This window comes from Tribolium madens, unplaced genomic scaffold (genome assembly GCF_015345945.1).
Source record: "Tribolium madens isolate multiple individuals breed KSU strain unplaced genomic scaffold, Tmad_KSU_1.1 Scaffold_97;HRSCAF=244;Tcas5.2_LG3a, whole genome shotgun sequence".
In the NCBI taxonomy this organism is placed as follows: domain Eukaryota; kingdom Metazoa; phylum Arthropoda; class Insecta; order Coleoptera; family Tenebrionidae; genus Tribolium; species Tribolium madens.
The window spans coordinates 13,173,475-13,200,361 of NW_025401069.1; the positions used below are offsets into that span (position 1 = coordinate 13,173,475).

General features: G+C 31.6%; 1 protein-coding gene across 3 annotated transcripts in view; it reads right to left on the reverse strand.

Annotated features, from left to right (window-relative positions):
- LOC123014116 (homeobox protein caupolican-like) overlaps window positions 1-26,887 on the reverse strand; it is a 57,236-nt gene that overhangs the window by 14,870 nt on the left and 15,479 nt on the right. Inside the window, exons 1-2 of one of the 3 annotated variants that reach the window (XM_044413016.1) lie at window positions 15,119-15,329; window positions 11,135-11,470 (exon numbers count right to left, since the gene is read on the reverse strand). In XM_044413016.1, coding sequence (XP_044268951.1) covers window positions 11,135-11,470; window positions 15,119-15,166 — 384 coding nt within the window. In that variant the 5' untranslated portion in view covers window positions 15,167-15,329. Of the gene's footprint in view, window positions 1-11,134; window positions 11,471-15,109; window positions 15,330-26,887 lie in introns of those variants that run through there. The other 2 variants (XM_044413015.1, XM_044413014.1) reach the window with 2 other exon arrangements.

Below are 26,887 nucleotides of genomic sequence, written 5' to 3' on the forward strand. Positions count from 1 at the left end.
GAATTTATTTACTATTCTGAATTACATGTAATGATTTCTGAATTCCAATTATTACTTTATGAAATACAATTGACCAATCTGAATTCCAATTTATGCTTTCTGAAATTAAATTAACTATTCTGAATTACATCTCATGGTTTCTGAAACTCATTTTACTCTTCTGAATTACAATTAACACTTTCTGAAAGACAATTGACTAATCTAAATTACAATTTACTCTTTCTGAAACTAAATTGACTAATCTGAATTACATGTGGTTTCTGAATTACACTTCAAAAAGGTGTAGAAAAAATATGCTTTAATTGAAACAATAAAACGGACACAGTGATGCAACCCAAAATACACATAAGGATTCATAAACTAAAGCTAAAACTCCTGTTAATAAATCTATTTTTATTTCACGACAACGGGGATTTGTATGCTGAAAAATCCAAATGTTCCAAGCACGCATTTAAATATGTAGCTTTTAGAGGCTTTTATTTACCAATAAACGTGCCGTAATGCATTCATATGTATTCGTCGTCGTTTCCACTCTCGATGTATGAACGTCAGTCACCCTTTCTGTCTTTTTTTTTTTCTTCTAAAACCATTTGAGCGATCGATTCCCTAATTTCAACAAGTCGTTGGAATACTTTTTGTTATTTGTCTAAAAGGCGCGGCGCGAAATGAGCAGTATCAATTGACTGCTGTTTACTGTAGTATAATGCCGGTAATTTAGTGAACAGTGGTTGGAAATGGGCTTTTTTATAGAGGCTGTAACGGCGTGAGGCGCGAAACCCTCTATCCATCTTTCGTATCCCTGGGGTCTGCGGCGGCGGGCGCTCTCCCCCAAACAGTCTTCTTCCCGCAGAAAGATTTACGCATGTAGAATAAATATAGAGTGGAGGACTTGGGGCTGAACACTTATATAAAGTGGATTTCGAAATCATATCCATCAAATAGACGAACGACGTTTAAACAAATCGTTAGCGTCGACACCCCACTCTAATTGACTGTTTATGGAAGAATTCGCTAATTAAAACTGGCGATTAAATTGAGGACAAAACGGGAATTAGAATACTTTTTTGACTCGACAAAATTTTCAAGTGGTGCAAAAACAAAGCTCTCGACGTTGATAACGATTACAGTCGCTGATAAAAATAAACCGTAAGGAGAATCGAGAAATCCAATATGGATGAAGAGAAAAAATAGCCGAGGCGACTGGTTTTAGAGTGGCTTCTGCTGTGAATTCAACTCCGATTAACTCTATTTGGACGATTTTGTTTTGTTATTTATTAGGTGTTAAGAAATCCAAGTTACATGTATGGTAAATGCAACCTTCCTTCTTCGTATCAGGAAATAAAACGAGGGCGCTAGATCCGATTTCGTTCTATATAGCATTCCTCGAGTTCATTTGAATGAAAAATATGCCTCGGATTAGATTAAAACAGTACATAAGTTTGTTGTAATGATTTTATTTTATTCGATGTTAATTTTTTTCAACTTGCTCAAGGACTATTTGAAATTGTTTATTAGCTTTAATGGCCACTAACAGGATTTGAGCTTTTTTATCGATTATTATTCGAACGATAATTTATTAAATAATAAAAGGGAAATAAATGGAAATTTTATTTTATTATAATCAGAGACACGCACCCACAACTTTTCACACTGTATGGGGCAGTAGGATTGGTGCTATGACCATTTTTCATGCCATAGCTCTATTCATTCTCCTACATTCATGGCCATAAACTGCCAAGAGCTACGCAAAAATCAGGTTTAATTAATTGAAGACATATTTTTATCTAGGAAGATTAAATCGTAATTTCTCTAAATAAGAAAGTATAAAAATCCAAGTCTTGATCGCCAATAAAAAATGCCATAAGCAAAAATCTGTCCTTGAAAGAGGTTCCGCTGACAAGAAAAAAGAATAAAATTGTGTAAAAAGTATGGCTGAAGATTCAAAAATATGGGCTTTAAAAAAGAATGATAATCGATGTATTTCTGCTGATTGATACGAATGATTTTGTTATTTTTTTAATAATTAATAGTTCTTTCGCTTAATTTTAAACAGAAAAAATACGTGTTAAAATTATATTTTTTATCTTGAGGTAATTTTATTAAGACTAATTGAATTGAGACACGCTGTACCTATAATTTTGTAAACATAATTTTTTATACATTTTCACATAGAAATTTAGCTATTCTACTGCTTTGGAGATGGATTAAAAGTAGATTATCTCTCGAAATAAGGAAGGAATCATTTCTCTCAAAAAATTGCTCAAAATGATTTGAAAAATTTGTCATGAGAATTAAATTCCGGAACAAGGGAAGCCCCCACGCTTAACAAACAAGGTTGAAGTGTAGTTTCAATAACAATAACCAATTATTTTAATTACAGTCTCGTTCGCGACAATAACCACGTCCCTGCTTTACCGCGACATGATTTTTGCCAAGATAAAACCTCCGGTCGAAATGATTATTATTACGTGCGGTTACATCAATAATTCCTCCGTCAAAGTACCGTTCTGGGAACAACTCTCCAATTATTAAATCAGCTTAGGTATCGCGTGTGTAGGCGAGTTTTGCAACCGTGACGATCGCCATTTTAGTCGTAACAATTCGGTGACATTTTTCGATAAACATGATTTATAGTTATCTCAAACTCGGCACACAATTTGTCAATGATAATCGCTGTTATGTCGCCATTAGATGCCGACAAAGAAATTCAATCACGCCCGATACCTAATCAAACAGTGATAACACGAGTGTTATCAATAGCGGTGTGATGATTGCCGGCCCAGGTGATGATGCACACCCCAAAATAAACATCAAGTACAAAACGCTCTTTTAAAAATACTAATTTCAAAACTACCACAAGCAAGAATTCAAATTAGACGTCAAGTACATGTGTACAACTGCGAGTAATAAAAACAATACAATGTAGTTCTTATCTGGAAGAGATATGTGTTTTAGTTTTCGCCTACGTGTTTGCAGTTTTAATGGAAAGCTTCGCATGTCGCAGAATTCACACAAACTTCATTCAAATTTTCCAACTACGAGTAGAAGCATCCAAATTACGAATCAGAAAGCAAAACCTAAGAACAATATGTACTTTAATCAAAAAAATCTGAAATTGAACAATATAGTAAAATCGTTTTCATAAGACCTACTAAAAATTTTATGACACATTATAAGGAATTAACCAAACAATGGCTTGAATTTGTAACCCTCCATAAATGGCACGTTCCTTTGCAAAAGTTGCTGCACCCACTCCTAGAATAATAGCAGAGCCGTATTTAAAAAACATCAGCTGTATTTAATAATAGCCACCTGGCTTTTTAAAATTTCTTAAAATACTTGACTTTAATAACAACTACGTCAAAAACTATTAAAACATTTCAAGAATTTTAGACAAAAAGAAAGTAAGTAATCCGGCCCTGGATTACCCTCTGGATTACTCTTTACAATACCACATTTAACTTAAATGTAATAAAATTTTTAGTAGGTCTTAGGAAAACGATTTTATTTTACTGAGTCAAAAAAAATTCTTATACAATAATATACAGGTTGCACCAGAACTAGAGCCCCACAGAAAAATGTCATTCAAGGTAAGATACCAGGAACATGGAAAAAATGTTAAAAAAAATCTACCTATAACAATTTCGAAGTTATGACAGTTTAAATTTCACTTTTACCCTATTTATTTTTGTTGAAAAAATAATTTTCCAAGTTGTTTTGCTACAGGCTATTATTAGAAGAGGTAACAAGGAAGCTGTATCCTAAATTGTAACTCTGTTAAACATAAAATGAATGTCAAAATTGTTTGACAGATAGAATTTTTATCTTACTTGAAATTTTTCTCTAAAACGCAAGTATATTGAGATTGAAACGCCCCTTATACAGGCTGTTTCATAACTTGCACTCCAAAGAAAAATACCAAGTAAGATAACATACTAGGAACACGGAAAAAATATTTAAAAAATTCTATCTATAAGAAAGTTATGAGAGTTTATAAATTTTGCACTTTGACTATTTATTTCTGTTGGAAAAATAATTTTCGATAATCCGACCACAGATACAATTAAAAACAAACAACATTAATTACACAATAATAAAACCCTTATAAAATAATCAAAATTAAACGAATTTTCTAGAACTATTCGTGAATGATTTCTAAATGATGACTGGATCAAAACCTGGGTTGGAATAAACAATTAAATCGTGTGGTCGGATTTATTTAAAATTCCCTTTTACTATTTATTGTTACACTGTATCTCTTATCACTCTGTACGATCCGATTCAGTGAAAACTAAAATTCAAATACACAATACGTGGGCTTATTCAATTTGTTGACACTCATTTTTGCTTGAAAGGACATTTGGAAGACTGGAAAAAAACTATGCAAAAATTTACAATTATTGGCAATATTTGTCGGCTGATTCTGTTTCGTTTCGTTGACATTTATGCTTTTCTAATGAGCCGCGATTTACATAAAGCGTGATTTAAATTATGAATGAGCAAATTTCCGGATTCCTGTCTAAGGTGTTGTTTTTTTCTCTCTTCGCGTCTGAGAAAATCTTATCTCATTAGTATTGAATTTTTCAAAGCTGTTGAAAGCTCCCCCATTAGCATAAATATGTGGTACCCGAACACTTTGAGCAATCTCGAGAATATCGATTATTCCACACACGGTTCCGTCGTCGACACACAAACTCCGTTTCTGGGAGAGAAAACTCACACATAATGTCACTTCAATTTCCCTATAAGTGCACAAGAACACGGCTACAAATTGCCGCTTTGTAAACGGGAACACTTAACGCGTCCGTTATCCACAAATTCGGAGATTGTATTCGAATTCGATTTTAGAAAGTCCCAATTGAGCAATCTGGACCAATTATTGCGATGAGTGTCGTTAATTAAGGAAAAAAACATTTTTATGATGAAAGCACAATGTGGAAAACGACTGGTTTGTAATTTGTTCGACATGTTTTTTATTTATGCCGTGACAAGTTTTGTGATTCTAATATACATGAGGTTTGGGCGAGATCGAGAATACCTTATCTATAATGACCTCAAGATTTAATCCAAACGATCTCAACATTAAATTATACAAAGTACTGATAAAAAACATATAAAACGGCACTTTAACAAGGTGACATTTTTCAAACTAGAGGTTTGGCCAAAACACTAAATTTTTTACTTTCTCTCATTACCGAAGGTGTGACCACATTTGTTCATTTATAAAAATAATTTAGCAAAGTTAATGTTTTTATAATCCGTTGTTTCACACGGGACGGTCACTTCCACCATACTTAAAACGCACTTAATCTTACGGTTTGTGCACGAAATATTAAATGTTGTGAGAACAATAGAGCCATTACTTATTTTGGAGTTATGGGAAAGGAATAAAATCTCAATAAAACCCTGATGACGCCAACATAGATGACAAAACACGCCTCGGTTGTTAAAAAATCTGGTCTAAGAAGAGACAAAAATTATCATCATTTATTATCATACAATAAAATATTTATTATACAAAATTGAGACCGTTTTTGATAATTTTACACTTTCAACGCTTTATCTCTTCAACGATTAAAGTATAAAGAATTAATTTTCTTTCGATCAGACTTAAAAACTATATTATTATACTTTTCAAGTTTTTATTGAAACAATTATATAGAATAATAGGTATAGGATTTTGATTTTTTTCGGATCCAGATAATTTTAGGATCTGTAACTTTTCAGAAAATCCCGATTCGGTTAAAATTGAGGATCGGCGCACTACAAAAAATCTTTCCTATTTCTCGTCGCTTTAAAGCAATTTTTCTTCTAGTGCATTTTTGTCTTCATTTCATCTCGACTGGAAGAATGACGAATTTACGCGCATTTAGGGTGTGTTTCTGCACCTATTTTATACCGTTGCAAGCTTGTGCATTTTTACCTCATAAAGCTCACATTTTATTAGTCTTCGGGGCATATTTATTCTAGAACCACTCTGTAACTTCCTTGTGCGATTTTTATGGAATAAATAAGGAAAAAGCTCATGCACAATACCAACAAGTTGGTTCGTACATAACACTTAGCGTGTCACAAAAAGCGTACATTTCTTACAGAATGTTCTACATAGTGTTGCCATATACACAACGTCGCTGAAATAATGGATGAAGTAACTAATTATATCCGTTGTAAAAGGCTGTAAAGTTGGAGTTGAAAAACGACAAACAATGAAACGAACCACGGCATGCGGTTGCCGACTGAGCGACAAGAATGTAGAAATTGAATTTTTATTGTCACACTACGGTTTTTAACAATAGTGAGTTTTTGCAGAGTTCAACGAATTTTCCGTACAAAACTTGTTATTAAATGGCTCGACTAATGGCCACTCTATGCTAATTTCGGAGATTCCCGAACCAAAACATAAATTATGAAAGCTCATTTTTATGCAGAATAAATGTTTACTTTTGAAAAATGCAAGGTCGTAAGTCACGCCGCTAGTAACATTTCCATTAATGTTAATTAGACACGAAAAAGGCTCTCAAGTTACTTGACAAAATTTTAATGGCAATTACACCCAACTTGAAATGTTAACAAGTTTTTTGGAAAGTGAGGAAGTATTTTTTGCTCGGATCACATTTCGAGGAATTTCAAATGTTGTAATAAATATCAAATTTTTTTGAAATTATTTATGAAATCTCTTTATTACTACGATTAACATCAAAACATGAAAATATAATAAAATAATTCCGTGAGTAACAATAATCAACGGACCAAATTATGCCCAGGTCACATTCCTTCAAATTCGTTATCTGTATTTTTGGTAAAAATATTGTAGCGAGAATGAGGCCACACTTTGCTCAAATTTGCGTCAGATTAGATCACCATTTCATAAACATAAATTTTGCATGTAATTATGACAACGAACAAATATCCCTAAAAAATTTACGATTTAATTTTCAAATTTCAAAGTCTCGACTAATTTTTCATACCCAGAAAATTTATTAAAATTAAAGTATGTATACATATTTTAATCTAAAAAGCGTTTTGAGTCAGTAATTCTCTAATAATTTTCAAGAGATAAAGTGTAGGTATTTAATAATATGTGGACGTTTGACAGTTTAATGGCCGGCTGTTTAGTAAAACACAGACAACGGGGTACTAAAAAATTATTTAGTGCAACGATTGTTATCTAAAAACTTCCATTTTATATAAAATTATAAAGTATGTAAAAAGCTTAATAATTGTAGGTTTCTGTGCAAATTATTTCATAAACTCATGCTAACAACGCAATTAACACATATCAAGCTAATGTATGCATAACGACCTGGTATATGTAATCTGCTGTTATAATTGTCCAGTTTTATATTGCGAATCAAAGTCCGCAAGAAATTTGAAATTTCTGGTGTATAATGGCAAAGGTTAAAAAATAGATTTACATTTATGGCCAATTTGTGATTAAGTTGCAATGTAATGCACAACATAAATCAGCCGTCATTGGACATAAATACACGTGATAATACAATAAACACAAATATTATCAATGAACAAGTGTAGTAAAGATAATTTACAGCTAATAAAATTGGCTTTTTAAGAGGGAAGCTAGGTTTTATTAAAAATACGTTTCCCTGTAAAAATTTATGTGCATTCGATGCGTTATCATTTCCGTTGGTGTTGTCGTGCCGGTGATTAATGCATTTTTACTTTAATTATCTGTCGTTATTAGAGAAAAAAACGTTGCAGTTAATTCATAATCAATATTACGCCGTGTGTAATTAAAGATGTTGAAGTGAGATTGGAAGAGCGCCATATATCATGCGTTCTCTAATCACACCTGTATCTACATTCAAGAGAAAGATCAATACAAATAGTAATTTGTACCCTGGATAGGTTCAATTACAACGCGGCCAACCTACTTGTGTTTTAATCTAAACATGCTAGTTCGACGATTGTTTTACTATTATTGCGGTCGTGTTGCTCAATACAACCGACTACTATCGTTATATACCTGTTTCTCAAAATTAATCATGTTTTCCAATATGATCCGATAGCGAAGGTATTCACAGCTAGTCGTTCTCAGAGTACTTGAGATGAGGCTAGAGGCTGTTTGAAGGCCAACGTCAGCTAAAGCTTTTCAAACAAATTACCAGTTTTTGTAGAAATTACATAGCTGTAAGTATTTTTAAAGTATTTGCGTTTTTGAAACTCTTAAGAAAACTTTAGAAGCAGTAGTTTTATTAAAATTCCTAAAAGTCTCTCCAAAATTAGGTTTGCTTTATAGAACTGTGCAAAGGTTTTAAAATTGTAATCCAATGAAAAATAGGGTGCCGGTGAATTGCGCTCACTTCAAACACACATTTTAATCCCTACAGTGGACTGCGCTCAGAAATTTTTTGCATACCTGCGTTGCGTTAATCCCTATGTGAACTGCGCTCAGATCGGTCGATATGTCTCAGCGTGATGTAAAGAATTAAATTCCCAGGCTAATGAAAATAGGGATGAACCACTTGCAAAAATGTATTTTGCATTTCGAAACAAACAAAAACGAAATACTTTATTATTTATATTTACTGAGCACAAATATATGTACGTGTAAATTACATAATTTAAAAAAATTGGTCAAACTTATAAGTTAGACAGACATTTCACAAAAGTGGATCGATCTATTTGCTTCTCTTTCCATATTTTTTTTTAATTAAAACAGAAATACAGAGTATTTCTGAACTCGCTTTCTAGAGAATAATGTCAAATACCGGCGGCACCAGAGTCGGTACCCCGTTGTGATGCTACTGAGCGCAATTCACCTTAAGGATTAGCGACCCTTATTAGCCTCATTATACCTGTTTCTAAAACTAAGCGCAATTCACCCCGCCGGTGTGTAATTGCTCAAAGATTCTACTTTTATAATTAGTTTTGATATTATTGTACTGAAGCCATACCTACATCGAAATTTCCAAAGACCAAGTGATAATATTTTAGATTAGTCACAAAATACATCAAGTTGACACGAAATAAAACAATTCAAAACGTCTGATGATTTTGACTCTAGTCATTTTGACTCCCAGCAACACTTTCTAAGCCTTAAAATTCTCGGGTCAAATCCAAATACAATTTTTCAGAATTCATAAAAATTAAATAATGGTAAAATTTTTGAGGATTTCTCTACTAAATAACAGTTTTCAAGATAATCAAAAATTTTCAAAAAAACTCTTGTTGAAATTGTAATTTTTTGAAGAATTCATCCAATGAAAACAAAAGTATCCGAACGCAAAATTGTTATGGGTCAAAATTTATAAATGTCTTACAGATTGTATTTTTTAGGAAGACGATAAAAAAGTCAAAAACAAAGTCGCAGATATTGGAATATTTCAACATATTTTCTTACAATATGGTTAATTTTACGAGTATTAGACAAAAATCTCCATTGTTTCTTGTTATTCTAATAATACCCTTGCACATGCATCGGCCCAAGTTCCGCTTATTCCCCAAATAATGCCGTCCTAGTTTTAATATGGCACTAAAACTCTCAGCGGTGTAAATGACAGTTTAATAAGTGTGGCAATATGGCAGCGACTTTGGGTGGCCAATGGTTGGCTTAATTACTCTATGGCAGTTCGTCGATTGCCACTGATTATCGTGGATAATGATCATTTGGTCGATAAAGCGAGACAAAAGACTAAGGGTTTCCCGCGTTTACAGCCAACTGGAATTGGCAGGGTTGGTGGTGGAAAAGGAGGAGCTTTTTATATTCCATTATGTGGTTCTTTCGTAGTTAATTTAATTCGGTTTTTGTACGCTCGATGATCAACTCGACTAAATTAAGTTGTTTGGATAATAAAAGGAATTGTCAAGTGCCAATTTTTAAAAGTTGTAGCGATATAATCGATGAGCGTTTACGTCCGTCTTCCTCTACGTCGCTAATTAAGCGACTCGTGTTTCCTATTAAATTTAACCAAGTGCAGAATTAATTAAATTATAAAAACTTGATTTGTGTTTAGTTTGTTGGATAATTATTTTAAACATATTCCGTACATATATTATTATAGCGACGATATTTATGCAAATGGCCGAGGATGCAATTCTGATAAAGTATAATTTCTTTGAAAATGGTAATTAGAAAAGTTGGTTCAGTAAACGACACACGTAGTAATTAATTGGCAGTTATTGCTTCCACCTTACTTTTATAAATTGAGATTCAAATCAACAAAAATCAAAAAATTTGCTAAACATGATAAAGCATGATTTTTCTGGTAGTGAAAAATTAAATAAATTATTTATGAAGCTGGCAGATCACAGTTCTTATTTCACTTTCAATCAGTCATATCGCTGGGTGGTCAGAATAATATAAATGAAATATTACGACTAAACCAAGATCAATTATACTCAAACTTCCAGACTTTGTGTAATTCAATAAATACGTACATTATTTATTAATACTGGTGCAACATTTTTTGAAATTGAAAAAAACAGAGTTGCCGACTAACTGGTTCTTGCCTCCAAAAACGATCACAATTGTCACAAAAGAATTTATGACTACAGGTGTCCAGGCCTGCCACCATGTTTTAAGGGCCTTAGACCTTTTTCTAACGTCGTTAAAATTAATTAATTGGAAATTTGCCATTGATTAAATTTCTTTCCCAAAAATGAGAACATAAAAACTATTTCAAGCAAAAATTGAATTAAAATGCAAAAATGTTCCGAGGATTTTGAGTCTTTAATAAATTTGTATTTGATGTGTGTTCACAATGTCAGATAAAAAAAGTATTAAATAAAGTAAATGACATGACTTTGACATTATTTATTCTGGGGAGAGAAGGTTTAACATCTGCAATTTCTGTGTCAAAAATTTTGCCAAATCCCCCAAATGAATATTTATAGAACCTCGATTATACCAACAGTTTTGTAGACATGGAGTACCCAGTTCAAAACAGAATTACCATATTTTAATTTATTAACTCATTTGGTCAGATATAACACCGGAAGTGTACAGGTGTTTTTCTAATCACAACCGGTAGATCTTCAACCAAAATAATCGAAATTTTTGGTTGATTCACTCCTGAAATAGTCATCACAAGCCAAAAAAAATTCCAACGTATTAAATATCGAACAAGCATAAAAACAAATCCAAATAAACAAAGTGAAATACAATCCTACTCACCAGGGGAGAGTAAAAAGCCGAACTTTCAACGCCTATACTGGGATAGGGGTTTTGGTCTGTGGAGGGGTAGGGGGCGCCGTAGACACCGACACTCCGAGGGTATTGCAAGGCTGCTAATCTAGCTGGGTCGTATTGACAAGAACAGACGCTTTGACCTGTCACCGGGTCTGTCACTAGCGGTCTTCCCGACTCGCAACACTGCGTTGGACCCGTCGAAGAAGTTCCTCCAGGTGAGAGGGTCCCAGGAACGCCCGCAGACCCGCCAGGGCTCAACGAACCGCCCCCAGACGCGGGCGACGACCCCGAATTCGTCGTCGGCTGCCCCGACACCAACAGCTGAAACATACAACATTTTTTCTACAAACGGAAAAATTATCAAACTATTATTGCACTAACGAGTTTTATTTGTTAAGTGCTGTACCAACATGTAATGCTAATTTTATTTGCGGAAAATCTCGCGAACAGATGTTCCATTACATTTTTATCATTCATTAATGTGACATTAAGTAAAATGGGATTTTGATGTATCGCCTCTTCATGATAATCCACATTTTGGTGATAGAAATTTTCTGCATTAGAAGGGTAATGAATAAGGACTATAAAGCTTTTATTTTTTATTCATTTAATTAGCGGAAGTTTGACGGTTGAAATATGGGTATCCGTTAAGAAAATAAAATTAATTAGGACTAAAATACTTCAGCGTTTTTTGTGTTAATTAATATATTCGTAACCCAAATTATCAAATGGAAGAAGTGAAAGTTTTCTGGACAATAAAACGATATACGTGGATGTGCTTATAATTAGTCAGTTTTGCTGTAATTTGTTGTGTAAGAAAAACTCAGCCAACAACTTGTTTGGCTCACACTCAAGGAAAAAATCCTAAAACAATGAATTTTCACATTTTGCAAAAATATATGTTTTGACTTTGTCTCTGCAGTGACAAACGAAATTATTACACTAAAAATAACAAAAACACCAGTAAAATATTGGTTATGCTAGAGAGGTTTCACAAGCAAGACAATAAATAAGACAGATAGATATGTCTGGAGATTAGAGTCAGAAAAAACGTTTTCTATCAGCCCAAATTTATTTCGGTTTAAATAATAGGACACAGTGCCACCTGATGAGAAATGTAAATGCGAATTTGAGTAAACACCCGTCAAAACAAGCAATTTGTTGGATGATCAAGTCATCCCCTGTTACGCCATTGAATATAAGACCGCGGCGGCGGGTTCAGAAAGGATATTACCGGCGAATAGAAGAGTGCTGGGCAAATGTTTGCGGCCCTCTTGCTGTTTACTCAACTCTTCATACGCACGTGAGTTCAATAGCAATCGCTAATTACTCGGACGGGTCAGCGTTTGATGTTTTGAAAGAAAACCGCAAGATGTTGGGATTTCTTACGAGGTCATGCATAAAAGATTGCAGAATTGTTAATAGAACAACCATTTTATGCCTATGGCCGAGAACATAAACTTCAATTAAAATGATGACATTTTGATGCAGAAGATGGGCGAGGAGTGGTTATTTAAAGCGCAAGCGCTGATGGTTTGTGTGCATAAAACTACAACTTTTCGATTTTTTCATTCAAACGATAAAAAATAAAATAAATCGGGTAATATTTGTTGTATTTTTCTTGTTTTTATTCACCATTATAACAATTTACATATGACGATCTATCCAGGATCCTGAATTTAAACTAAGAATCATTAGATATAGTGCGTTTTTTTTTATTATATGCCTGTGGATCAATTAATAATTCGAAAGACGTACATCAAGTAGATCATTTGAAATCCGTTTTAATGAGAAAAACTGTATTGGGACTAATATTTATACCCTTTACACGAGCATCATAATAGTCGTAACTTTTTGATTTTAGTATACCAAAATGTCATGTCAGAAACTGTCAAATGTCAAAAACAGACAAAAGTCATGTCGTGTTCTTGATTCACACTTAATAAATAATAATAATAAAAAATGGACTTTACGTAGATTTTTTATGGAAACAGTTAGGCACGTAGTAGTTTATAAAACATTTTTTGTCTAAAAAAACAAATTCTACAATGCATCACAAATTTTTCTACGCCTCCTGAAAAACAATTTTTTTCTCTACATGACCTGCCTTGTTCTGCTGAGTCTTTAATTGTTAATAACACGTGTAGGAATAATAACATTTGCATCTGTTTTTTTTTTCAGAAATAAATTCAGGGAATTAAAACAAAGTTTTTCGTAGAAATTTTTACTTCAAATGTTTCAAAAACAAAGATACAATTCCCGGGCTTACACTACTATTCTGGGAAAATTGTTTTCTAGTTACTGTTATTCCACTTTATTTTTTGTTAACAAAACATTTATATTTCTATAAATAATACTCGTATCTAATTGTGTTTACAAACCTACAGAAGAAAAATATATGCCATAAAATCATTAAGTATACTTTGTTTCGAAATTGTGTTCCAAAAGGTGGTTATTTCTGTTAAAAACCTTGACATTTTCGTTTATAAAGTCCGTTATAGATAGTGGAGATATTATCTATGACTGATTTCAAATTTTTCTCTAAAATTATAAATTGTTACAACGAAAAGTCTTACCAATTGCATATTGATAGTGCTAATAATACTTATTGAAAAAAACTAGACACTGAATATTAATTTGACGACCGAGTTTATAAAGCGAGTGACACCGTTATTTATGACATTGGACTTGCTACCTTGTTATTAAACTGTAGTTGTTAATTATTTAAATTTGTGAATAATAGGTGAATTAAGATAAGAACGAAACGGCAATTTTAGTTGACAATTTAATTATTTTCTATAATATATGATTGCGTCCAGATATGACAGCAATAAATATAAAATTTAATTCAAAAAACTTTATTGCAAATAAATCTTATTGTTTTTTTGGATTAACATTACCGTTTCCGTGGGAAGTGACAATAGTTATTTACAAAATTGAAATTGCTTATATTGTAATAAAATTGATAGCAATTGTATCTTTTTGTAATTTTAATAGAAAACTAATACAAAATTTAACACACACAAACCCACGTTGCTTGAAATATTGTTTTATGGAAAGTGAGCGAAAAATTGAACTCACAATTAGATACAAAATGTCATTTCACAGATTAGTGCGAATTATTTTTATTGTCACATAAATTCACATTACTTTCAAAATCTGATAATGTTAAAATCAGCTAGGCCGGTGGTCGAATTAATAACATTTAAGAGACATTATCTCACTAATTATATCTCAAAAATTTGAAAAAGTTGTCGTAATTTTGACTAGGTATAACAGAAAATCCTTTTCCACAAAGCGCCGATAAACCTTAGTCAAAATTTGAGTGCGCAAGTGCAACAAATTTTAAAAATAAACAGATGAGAAGTTAATTCTCAAACTTAAACCGTTAAATTTAATTTCAACAAAATCAATTACAATTTATTTAAGTATTTCCAATACATTATTTTTGAAATAATACATGTATTTAAAGTTAATTTCGCGACTCGTGTAATTATATGCGTCGATTCTGTCATGCATAACTTTAACACAGAAACTTTAATAAAAGATTAGTGCCAGACATTAAATTAAAAATTAATTAAATTTGTCTCGAAGTTTAACAAACTTTACCGCAATTACAATTTTATGAACGACTAAAGTACAAATAGTCCAATTTTGACTATTTATTAAACGAATTGAATTATCAAGTAGGCCAGGTGCCGTCGGCTCACAACTATATAGGTAGGTCCGTTACACCTGAGTTTATCCAATTTAGATGACATAATTTCTAATTTTGGGTTAATTAAGCTACAACTGTCAATAAAATAATATTTTTTGTTTATACATTGTCGCAATTGGTAAACCTGTCAATAAAAAAAAATCGGCTGGAAATGACTGATAATATTAATAATTTGTGATAGAAAAAAGAAATGGAGCAAAAGAGTCGTTTTTTGGTACTTTTTTATGATTATGGGAACCTACAGGAAGTACCTGAGAAGCCGACGGATACGAGTACCCAAATTGCGCATATGCTGCCATTGCACCCAGTCTAAAAAAGAACCCCGAACAAATCACAGTCACCCACACACTAGAAATCCGAGTGGTACCACAGCACAAGCTTCATGGCATGTCTATATTTTCGTCTGAAAATCCATCGTGTCACATGCAAAACAAACACCATACGATCTATACACTACTGCGATCTGATAGCGACTGGAACAGACAACCAGTGGTGAGTGTGTCGGGAATACACCGCCCCCTGCACCCGCGCCCAGAGGCGTGGCCCGCCTTCACGACCAGTAACTACACGAAAAAGCCGGAGCTTGAGTGTGCATTCGCGTTGCGATTGCGTCCCCACTTGGATTTGGCCGACCTTTGGGCGGAGCGATCCGCCCACTCGGACCGAAATAAGGGGAAACATGCGTGACTATCTTGTTTATGGGGCTCCACAGATCCGGACAAATCCCACTTCTATGCAACAAAAACGCTAACTGAATTTATTGGATACAAGGTGTTGTCGGAATGAATCGCTCGCATCATTTGTATTCTGATTCGGACGAATGATGCTCCGCTTTTTACATGGAAACCCACTTTACACCTCGGCCCGGTCGGGCTTATTGTCACATGTGTCTTTACAACACTAAAGATACGAACGAATATGCTCAGATATGTTTATTAAATGGACATTGAGTCGAATTGTAGCCGAGATAAAGCGATGACTACTCTAGTTTTAGGTGAATTTTTTTACGGGTTAGGAGGAGGGAAATGGGCTTGGTGATGGGCCATATTTAATTGGTAATTTATTTTTTTTCTCAGTCAATTTATCAAGCCTACACGAATGTCAAAGGACCACACAACAGATAACACGACCAAACGCTTTTTTCCCAAATAACTGAGTTTGTGGTTTGGAATTGTCCTGCGAGATAAGCTTATTTAAAATCAATATGACAACCAGCAAAACATAAATAAATACCCCTGAGGCAGTCAAATTTTTCAAAAAATTATATTAAATCGATTCAAAAACCAAAAAAACGTAATTTATTCTTCACCTAAGATAAATATAAATATCTTACAAACTGAGACCCTCGATGGTAAAAACTGAATCATAAATTTTGTATAGGAAAAAAAGGTGGTTACAAGAAAAAAATAATTCTACAATAAAGGACAAAATCAGAAATCCTACAAGTAAGAAAAATTAGTTATATAGATTCTTTAGATGTTTTTTTGATTGAATTATTGTTTTTTAATACGGAATTTTAAGTAGGTATCCTGCTACGTGTTATCAAAAAAATCTTTTAAAATTATTAAATAATTATGTTTTTTCATCAACAAAACATTTTGTACCTATTCTTTGACTGTTGTCTTCAAAAAGCTCTTTCTGAAAGTCAGCTTTGCTAAAAAAATGTTTGAGGTTATATGACATCCGAGGATTTTATGCACTTTTAAGACCAAAAAAAAATTATTTTTAAACGTTATGAATACCAAAAAACAAGTTTCTGTAATATAATTTTTTTAATATTAAAAATCGGTCAATAAAAAATATTTTAAAAACATTGAACCTATTTAGGATCTAAAGTGTTAACAAATTTTGCCCAATCTGTAAGGTTGCAAAAAAAAAATAAGAGCTCGCGTGTAAAATGTGGTCAAACCTTATTTGGCAAGAATGTGGCAACCCATATCCTTCTTCTAGAGTGCCTGAATACTAAAAGTCAGAAAAAATAATTAAAATTGTGTTTTATAGTTTAACATCCTGTAAATTAAAATATGTTTTGTTTATATTAATATTTAATTTCGTCCAGGTGCTTGTTAGTATTGTACGTTAAACACAGAAACGTCATGTTGTCAATCTTGTTTAGTTTGATAAGCTATCTAATATTTTCCTGTTACTTCCTTAATTTTGCAGTACGATTGTAGAAAAAATGGCGTCAAAATTCATACAGTAATATTTCAATTAGACGTTTATTTACAATTCAAAGTGTTTGCCTAATAATATGCCAAAGTACAACACAAGGTATTGTCTTGGTAGAATTCAACTTACAGGTTATTAAAAAGCAGTTGGTCGTCATTTAAATTCCAGAGTAGTTTCTCATTGTTTTCAATGAATGGACCTCCTCGCCTTATAAATAAGAAATTACAAACTCATTTGTTGCTGGTCCAAACAAAGGCTATTTTCAGATAACAGATAAGGGAATTACAAAACGTTCGTGTGTGAATTGATGTTATTGTTGAAATTTCGAATGAATCGGATGATTGTGAATGATACGAACACAAATCAGAAAGCGCCGATTTCTTCATTTTCTTACGCAAAAAATTAAAACTTGATTATAATTAGTTCCAACTCAAACTAGTAGAGAATCACTGGATTACTGCGTCTAATTTAAATAAAGTTTCAGCGTTATACACGTTTACCTACAATCTCTTTGAGGGTTTTAAGTGACGGAACACGTTTTGCGAATTTTCCCTTGTGACTGGGATTCTGACTCACTTGCTAATTATCTAGTTTTAAAACTGACAGAAAGCGCATCCATCATGCACGCTGCTTGCTTTTACCACTAATGGAAAATTATTGCAAATATTTTACCAAAAATTTTCGATTTTTATACCACACTACAAAAATTAGCGTTATTTGAATAATACTCTTTCTTAAAATGAACAAAAAAAATTTCTAGAATAAAAAAATGTCACCCATAATCAAACCTCTTTCTGTTAAAATTTTCGAAATTTTGGAAAAAAAAAAACAAAATTGTAGCATTTTGTCTAATTCGTGGACATTTCTTAGAAAAATCAAAAGTGAACCCACTGATGGAAGTGGCTTAAAAAAACTAAAAACAAAATCATCCCCTCCGTTTTTTTTTAATTTTTGCTTATACCTATCTTGCTTATTTATCAAAATTTTAAAATGTAGTTTTTACCAGAATATCGGGAATGTCAAACTTTATAGGCTTATGTTTTTGCTGCGTTAAAAAGTCTTAAAGGAAAGCTGTAAAAAAATAAAAAGTAAACTTCTTCTATTACTTACCATATTTTCGTCAATAACTCGCTTATTTTGAAACATATCGCAGTGTATTTTTTTTAATGTGTCCGAAACGTAAAAATTCATCTTTTACATATAACGCCAATTGAAAAAGTCTCATAAAAAACGAGAATTTTGAAAAAAAGTAAATTTTCGGGTTATTCTATCTCCCAAATCCCAAAAGATATCGAAGTTGGACCTAGATAGACGTATTCAACGACTAAAAAAACGGGAGTATATAGCCTATATGTTGTGTAAACCCCCAGAGTATCTGACCTAACCTGGTCAGATTAGACATTAAAATTTTGTGAATTTTTGGTTTATTTATTATTCTCAATTTATTAAAAAATTCAAAATATCTAACATTATTCTGAAGAGTTATAGAAGCACCAAAGTTGAATTTTTTTATCACGAATTTCGAGATTATAATAACCATGTTTGTGTGTATAATTATGCAAAATTTAAAAAACAATGTAACTGACATTACACAACTTGTCAACTTTACGGAGTCCCTATTTTGTTCTTTTAAAAAATTACTAGCTACTTTACATCCAATTTTATTTAGTTTACTTTATTTTGTTCATTCTACAGACTATTTCAGAATAGTACGTACATTACAAGCGAGGTGGTAAATATGGCATTATATCTTATGTATACGCCGCAACCTCGAGATCGGATAAAACACAAGGGGTAATGCCATTACCACCGAGGTTTATATGGGATTTTATTCACAATCACATTTTTTTCACTTATAATTACACGAGAGCTTTTTTTTTCGAAGTAAACTTGACATTTTAATGAGAATTTTGTTTTCTGGCAGTTTTTTGAGTTAAATTACCTAAAGAAAACAAAACTCGAATGTCAAAACAAATATTGAAATAATGTGTGAATCTGATTTGAAATTGTTAAAATGGAGCAGTACACTCCCCCAGAAGTAAGAGAAACTGCTACAAACGCAATTGAATACTGATTTAGCAAAATATTATGCGTAACTGGACTATTTGAAAGAAAAATTTCCCGGTATTTTTGTAATCCTAACGTTGGCATATTACCGCCCAAGAGAAGTAATCTTATTACTCCTCATGAGATATAATGTGTTTTCCAACATTTAAAAGGTTGGCATATTACATTAGTGATTGTGAATAAAAAATATTAATTGTGATAAAGACTTCTTTTTGTTGTATCGTCTCGCTTCGTAACTAGGAGTATTAAGTAGAAGAATTTATAAAACATGTGCATAGAGCTTAGAGCCGTGTGTTTTTACTATTTAGCAATTAAATTTTGTTGAAGAAACTATAGATCCCTTTGCAACCACAGGCAAAAACTGAGTTCAATATCAATAAAAACCAAACAATGTAGATGAACAAAAAATAAGACATGAAGTTCATAACCGTTACTATCTCGTTAAATATTTATTACAATATTTTAGAAGAAATATAACAGACCCAGCGACCGGATACGTCAGCTTAGATACTAATCCATATGCATTAAAAATGGCAATTTTAATATTTAATGTAATGGAGCACAAGTCGTATTTGTGTTTTTAATTTCGTTATAATTAAAATAGATGCGTTCAACAACATAATTCGAAGAGGAAAAAAATGTCCATGTTGGCACTTGCTTAAGCCGGATGTGCATTTAGTATTTTTGAAATTACCTCGGATTAGAGACAATTGATTGCTATCGAGTCAGGGATGTTTGTATTCCACAGGGGGTACTGTCAGTCTATTCATAATATAAGTTTGTCATTCGGAATTCCTATCATTGCTAAGACCATGGGATAGGAACGGGAAATACCAACGGCAGGTAGAAGAAAGACGATTATGCTTGGCGCCGTCGGAAGTACGCTAATATAATTCAAAAGTTTTACCATCACAACAAACTTGTTGACTTTTATGGAATACTTGGGTGCATTTTTGTGGTGCAGATTTTTATTGGTGCTGATTAACAAAGGCAAGTCGAGAGCTTTACAACGCTAGTCATAACAATAAAATTTAATTCTCGTTCGGCTTGTCTCTCTTATTATCATTTCGGAAAAGTATTTTTAGGGTTATTGAATTAAATCTATTAATTTTCTAATGATGACATAAGAAACCTCGAATTATGTTCGTATGCAAATCAGTGACAGGAAAAATGCCCAAACTTCAAATAAGTTAATTTCGGATAGCATCATTAATTCAAAGCCTCGACTTTCAAATTTAATGCTATTTTGATTGGCCTTAAACAGTTTCCTTTATCACAGTTTATGAAGTTATACCATAAAATATAAAGTATAATTTGAAATATTAATAGATGGTCGACACCTGCCTTATAATGAAAGGTTCTATGAAAATGGTCTGAAGTGAGTGGAGACCATAATCACAGGTTCGTTTTTAGAGTGTCATTATGGCTTGCTACTTATAAATGATACCATTATTTGCTTGAGTAAAAATAGACAGCTGGAACGTATCCAGAAAAGGCGATTTTTGGGTATTGCAAGGACATTGGACCCATTTTCATATGGTAAGCGGCGATTATCACACGGATACGTGAAAAAATAACACCTGGCCTCTTAAGTGGTTGATGCGTTTTAATTGATGTTATTACAACGCGGCGGAATTTTTTCATAAAGATAACTAGAGCAAATTACGGCACAAACTCGCAAAGTGGGTGTTTAAAAATTACAGAATTTAGTGAACTTCAACGCGATATTAGAAATACCAGGTGAATAAAAAGTATGGAACCAAACGTTTTTTGCTTAAACTATTTATTTTTTGAAAAAAATAATAGATGAGTGATAAAGTACTATAAAAATATGATGATTTAACAAGAATAAAATTTTTCGAAATTTCCTTTTGTTTTTGAGTTCTACAACAAAAAATATTTTTTTAAACGGCAACCCACTATAAAATCATTTTTCTCATAAAAGCTATACTCTAAGGATTACAACTATCTGCTTTATATTTAATTTTTTCAAAAAAATATTTTTTCACATAAATTGCAATTTTGACAAAAAAAATCGCATAACTCAAAAACAAAACAAAATTTCGTTCTGAAAATACGATCAAATTTTTTATATTACTTTAATTTATATTAATTATTATTTTCTGGAGCCAAATGATTAACAATAAAACTGCTTGGTTCCATACTTTATATTCACCCTGTATGTACTTTCTTTACTAATTTTAGTTCTGTTTAATTGACAGGATAAAGATCATTCATCATAATGTACAAGTGAATTTATTTTTTTAGTACCTAATTGATGTTTCAGCATTTTTTACTTGTAATTGACTTAAAGATAAGAAAAATATTTGTATCTTTAGTGTAAACATGATTTACACAATAAATTAAACGTTCTATTTTGAGCACCTAACTTGTAAAATGTAAGCAATTATGATTTGTTATGATTTATGGCTTATTAAAGTCAAAGTATAAATTGGCTATAACTTTATCCCTTTGAGAGCTTATTTGTGAAGGTAAAATTAAATTTGTGTTAGTTTAGTATTACTAAATCACTGCCATTAAAATTTCTTATTTTTAATAGCCTTTATTACATAGAAATGGTAAGTAAAAGTACTCATATCAGCTTTTTTCTTGTTTGAAAACATCAAAGACAAAAAATATTTTTGTATCACAGGTTTATCAATAGAATTTTTTATAAAAATTTCTAAAATCGATTCACTTACATATTAACAGGCGTGATGTGAATAAATGTAACGTCGACAATGGTACGTACAAATTATCTAAAATTTTTAAGTCCAAAAGAGATTTTAACACAATTTATGTCAGTAACTAAAAAACTTTTATTAGGATTTTTTTGCTATTAGTTATTATTTGGCATAACCTATCATACCCTAAAATTATACAGGGTCGCTAAAAAAATTTTTTCAAAATTTAATTACTTCGATAATTTTTTTTTTAAATAAGGTAGGTACGCATGAGTTACATTACAGAACTCAGAAAAAATGCTCTTCTTAAAAATACTAAATTTGACCCCTCTTGACATAAAAAAAATCAAGTTAGTCCTGTGTCCTCAGAAAAAATGAAGATAGAAGTTTGATAAACATCTGAGGCGATGGAATTTCAATACTTTTAAGCATATACTAAATTTCAATAAGTTTTGATGAATAGTTTTTATAACATTTAACTGTTTTTAGCTACCCCTTTATATGCGTATAAGTTAAGACTCACCCCTGTATATTGTAGATATTAAGAAAATACCTTTTTTTTGTTTTCAAATAAAATTTAAATATTATTTCAGAATTTGACATAGTTATTTTAAATGTCTTAAAAAATGTTTATTTCAAAGGTTTAACGCAGTATTGCCAAGTAGATAAACAAATTCCAACTTAAAAAATTACAACAAATGACTATAATAAGTTTTTTCTTAATTGTTCAAATATAATATTGCTAATTTGAATTTCTAAAGTTTTTTTCTGAAAAAAATTATGTGTAGGGGCTTTTACATTTACACAAATGTAATAGGTATTTACTTGTTTTTGAACATACAAACTTTGTTACATAACTTTATCCTGTGGTTTGTGGTTTTGAATAATTACGTTTTCATTTCTATCTAAACCTGCGATCTGTGGGGAGCGTTAGACTTTAAAAAATTCACTTTTAATGAAATGTATTGTTAAAACGGCTATTTGTTCCAAGGGCCATAAATTTATTAAATTAAATTAGTTATAATTTAGCGTCATGCGTGTGATTATTAGCCAGTGGAATTCCAAGATTAACACACAAGGAAACGTAAAACACGTACATTACCCAGACATAATTTTAAAAGGGGTTATTTAAATAATGCAATTAAACGTAGCCATTAAAATAAAACTGCCGTCGTCGCCGTAGCAGCAAACATTTTCTGCGAACTTGAACGTCCACGAATAACAATGGCGTTGCTGCTGCTTTTAATTATATAATCCGAGATAAAATCAAAGTACTCACATATCTGAAATGATTGACGGTTAATTATTTTAATTTATTATGTGATTATTATGGAAATAATACAGGGCTCGGTTATTATTTCGTTCATATAATAACCGAACAATTTCACTAATACGGAATGTTGCTACTGCATAATTCAATTTGTAATTTCTCTCGAGTTAAAAATTCATGGGAAGCTTAGCTCCTCGTTACGACATGTCGTAACACCAACTGTAACACTTTGTACAACCAACAGTTTTAAATATTAATTGTTTATTCTAATTCTAGATTATAATTTATGCGCACTTAACGTATTCAGACTATTTAATTGCTTTTTATGCAAATTCTCATAATTAATTTTAATGCAGACATGTGTTTGTATAACGTCTTAAGGCTTTACACACTGCAACTTATTCAACAAGCAAAAATTAGAGCTTTTTCTGCCAACCCGCACTTATCGTTAACATGCATTAGATTGCCCGATTATTCACTCTGATTTTTTATTAAATTCACTATCTTGTTATCGAAAATGGGGCAATCTTGCATTACTTTTGCACAATTTAATTGGAATATAAACAAGTTGTATACTATTCAATTATCTCAGAATCAAATAGGTGGGGAAATTGAACTTTCGCAAAGCACATAAATTACTTACGTAAGTAAACATGTGATGGAAAATATTAAATAATTATCGGATATGCTTATTTAATAAAATGCTAACCACCAGTTAACCACTCAGGCACTCATCGATCATTTTCTAAAAGATTTATTAATATGTACAGTACCGGTTAAAAGTAAAGAAACAATTGAAATTTTTAATTATTTTCCTTATAAATATGAGAACCAACGGTTTATGTTCAATATACTTACTTTTACTTAAGATAATTTTTTACAAGTTGCAAAAAATGGTGAACGTAGAATTGTATATAATATTTGAATTATTCTATATTACAAAATGGGGTTTTGTGCATCCGGTCGTTTTTGAGGGAATTATTACAGTAACGAATCAGTCTTTGCCTTGCTCCCGTACGAGATAATTGAATTCTCATAATTGTCTAAATAAATTATTTATTTCGTGATTCTGTATTTTTGGGTATTTTCGAGTGTCTAATAGACATTTAGTGGTGCGCAATTTTAAAATTTCGAGTGATTAGTGATTACCAATGGAGGTAATGGAGGAAGCAATCGTGCCACAAGGATCTGGATTAAAGGGTAAGTCAACTATACCTTTTAATATTTTTTTTAGAAAAATCACTTTTAAATATTATTTAACATTTCAACTGATTTAGTAACACATTAAATTGATTTTGTGTTTCTTTATTTTCAGTAGGTTCGTTTAAGAAGCAGAGGCGAATTGCTACAAAAGGGTAGCAGAAGAAGATGCCATAATAAAGGTTAGTGCATTTTATTTTTTTATTTTTTTGTTTATTGCAAAGTGAAGTGTGTGAATTTGTGATTTTTGAGTGCAACAATAAGTGTTTATTAAATTATAAATCCAAATTACTTGTGTTTTAGATAAATGTATTATTTCTCAAATTCTTTTTCAAAATTTGTAGAAGACGAGGTTGCTACCAAACAATTTAAAAGTACATTTTAAAATTAAATTATTGAGATTCAATTCAATTTATGCTTATTTTTTTGTGGTTTTAATGATTTAGAAATGTCAAATGCCCCAGAACTCGCGCCCTAGAAAAAAATGCCATATAAGGTAAGATACCAGAATCATGGAAAAAATGTTAAAAAAATTTTATCTATGAAAATTTCGAAGTTATGAGGATTTAAATTTTGCACTTTGACTCTTTATTTATTTATTTTATAGTTTTCAAGTTTTTTTGCTATAGGCTATTAAAAGAGGAAACAAAGAAGCTGTATTCTAAATTGTAACTCTGTTCCATGTTATTTGTGGCTTTTATTGTCAAAATTTTTGTACCTTTACTAAATAATTGTAAAAAAACATATACAAGATCATCAGTATCATTAAATAGGCATAAAAAATGTCAAACGTCAAAATTTTTTGACAGATAGAACATTTTTTTTCATGTTCCTGGTAGCTTACCATAAAATTTCTCTGGTGCGCGAGTTCTGGCGCACCCTGTATATAGTCGATTTCATTTTTTGTGAATTTTGTTATCATCATTGATCGGGTATTTTAATTAGTGTTATTAAGAGAACGAAAGACTTTTATTATACATATATGAATTTAATTGGAATACCTGCTTCTTGTCTACAAAAAAATATTAAGACCACTCACTTTGTAAAAATTACAATTAATTTGTGATTTTTGTGTTTATTTTCCAAATTACACACAATGCACTCAGATCGAAACAATAATAGTGCCCCTATTACTATAACAATAATTCAAGTTCTCATAATTTTCGTTTTATTTCATTGTTATATTGAACAGGTTTAGTCAACAGCTCATATTTCATAGGTAACGACTAGAATTCATTCCGTTTAATAAATCATACATTATAAACATTTCCCCATTTTTATTATCCTTTTTTAATGATTTATTTAAGTGTATTTAAGTCCCGTCACAGTCCATTGGATTTTATTTATTTTTTATTTAAAAATAAATTTTTTGTCGGCTTATAAACCAACCATCAAAGTCAACATTCATAAGTTTGTATTTTATTATAAAGTTATATAGCCAAAAATGGACATCACCTCAAAAAACTTAAACACTATTACATAGGCGGCTTTGATTACATAATATTTTACGAGGATCACACATTTTATTTTTATTACTACCAATATATTCACATCTCGGACAAATTTCGTGATGGCTTTCATACATGTCTCCGTTAATTACCATAATATTTAACGAAAATTTTATTATCATCGTCGCTGGGATGATGAAGAAATTAATAAAGATTAGTTGAGGCAATAAATTAATTAATTGGATAATTAAGAAAAATCGTGAAGTGCTTATCTTAGAGAACAATGTACGTCGCTAAATATGTGCTTAAAATAAACAAACACCTTAAAGGTATTTATGGCAACAGGAGTCTCACGCAGGTGACCCGTATGTATTTCGAGGTCAGTATTTTTATGCATTTAACGGAAAGGAGTCATGAAAACGGGAGTTATTGCAAATTTATGATCGGCTATTGTGTAACTACACCAAACTATAAAATAATTTCAATTATCTTGAATAAAGGGCTATTGTTTTTGGGGCCTCCTATAAATCAACTTTAGTAGTAGCAATTTTGCTTTTTACCGTTTCTGAAAGTTTCCCATGAACACGTGTTTTGTGTAAGGAATTGACGCAATTAAGCAACTTCCGGAGTGGACACCTATCTACATCCCTTGCATGTCGACTTAAACTAATCAATGGACACCTGCGCTTCTTCAACTAGGTATACCTACTTATAGCACTTTATTTAAACTCCCTTTAACGAGCAAATAATAGACGGGTAATTGTTATACTAGACACATATTTATGGCTTGTGGTAATAATTAAAATTTCAAAAAACATACTAATGAAAGCGGATGGTTGTCGGTGGCTTGCGGCGCGGCGGCTCTTTAGGCTGATCTCCAGAGTTGATTTCAAATGTTATCCTTATTGCAGAGTATTAAAACAATTAGAGCAAATTTAATTGGAGGATAATTAAATAGCTTATGTTTTTATTATAAGTTTGTCTTGTTTGCGATAAAGGTTTCCGCAATTTATAAATGCGGCTGATTCAATATTAATAAGAAAGAAAAACAGATCGTTATTTTATTTATATTTGCTTTTGTAATAATCTGTACGATTTATATTAATTCAAACATAAATTAACATTAAGCAAGCTTAAAGCTTAAAGCCTTTAATTTGCTCAAAACAAGTTTTTATTTCCACA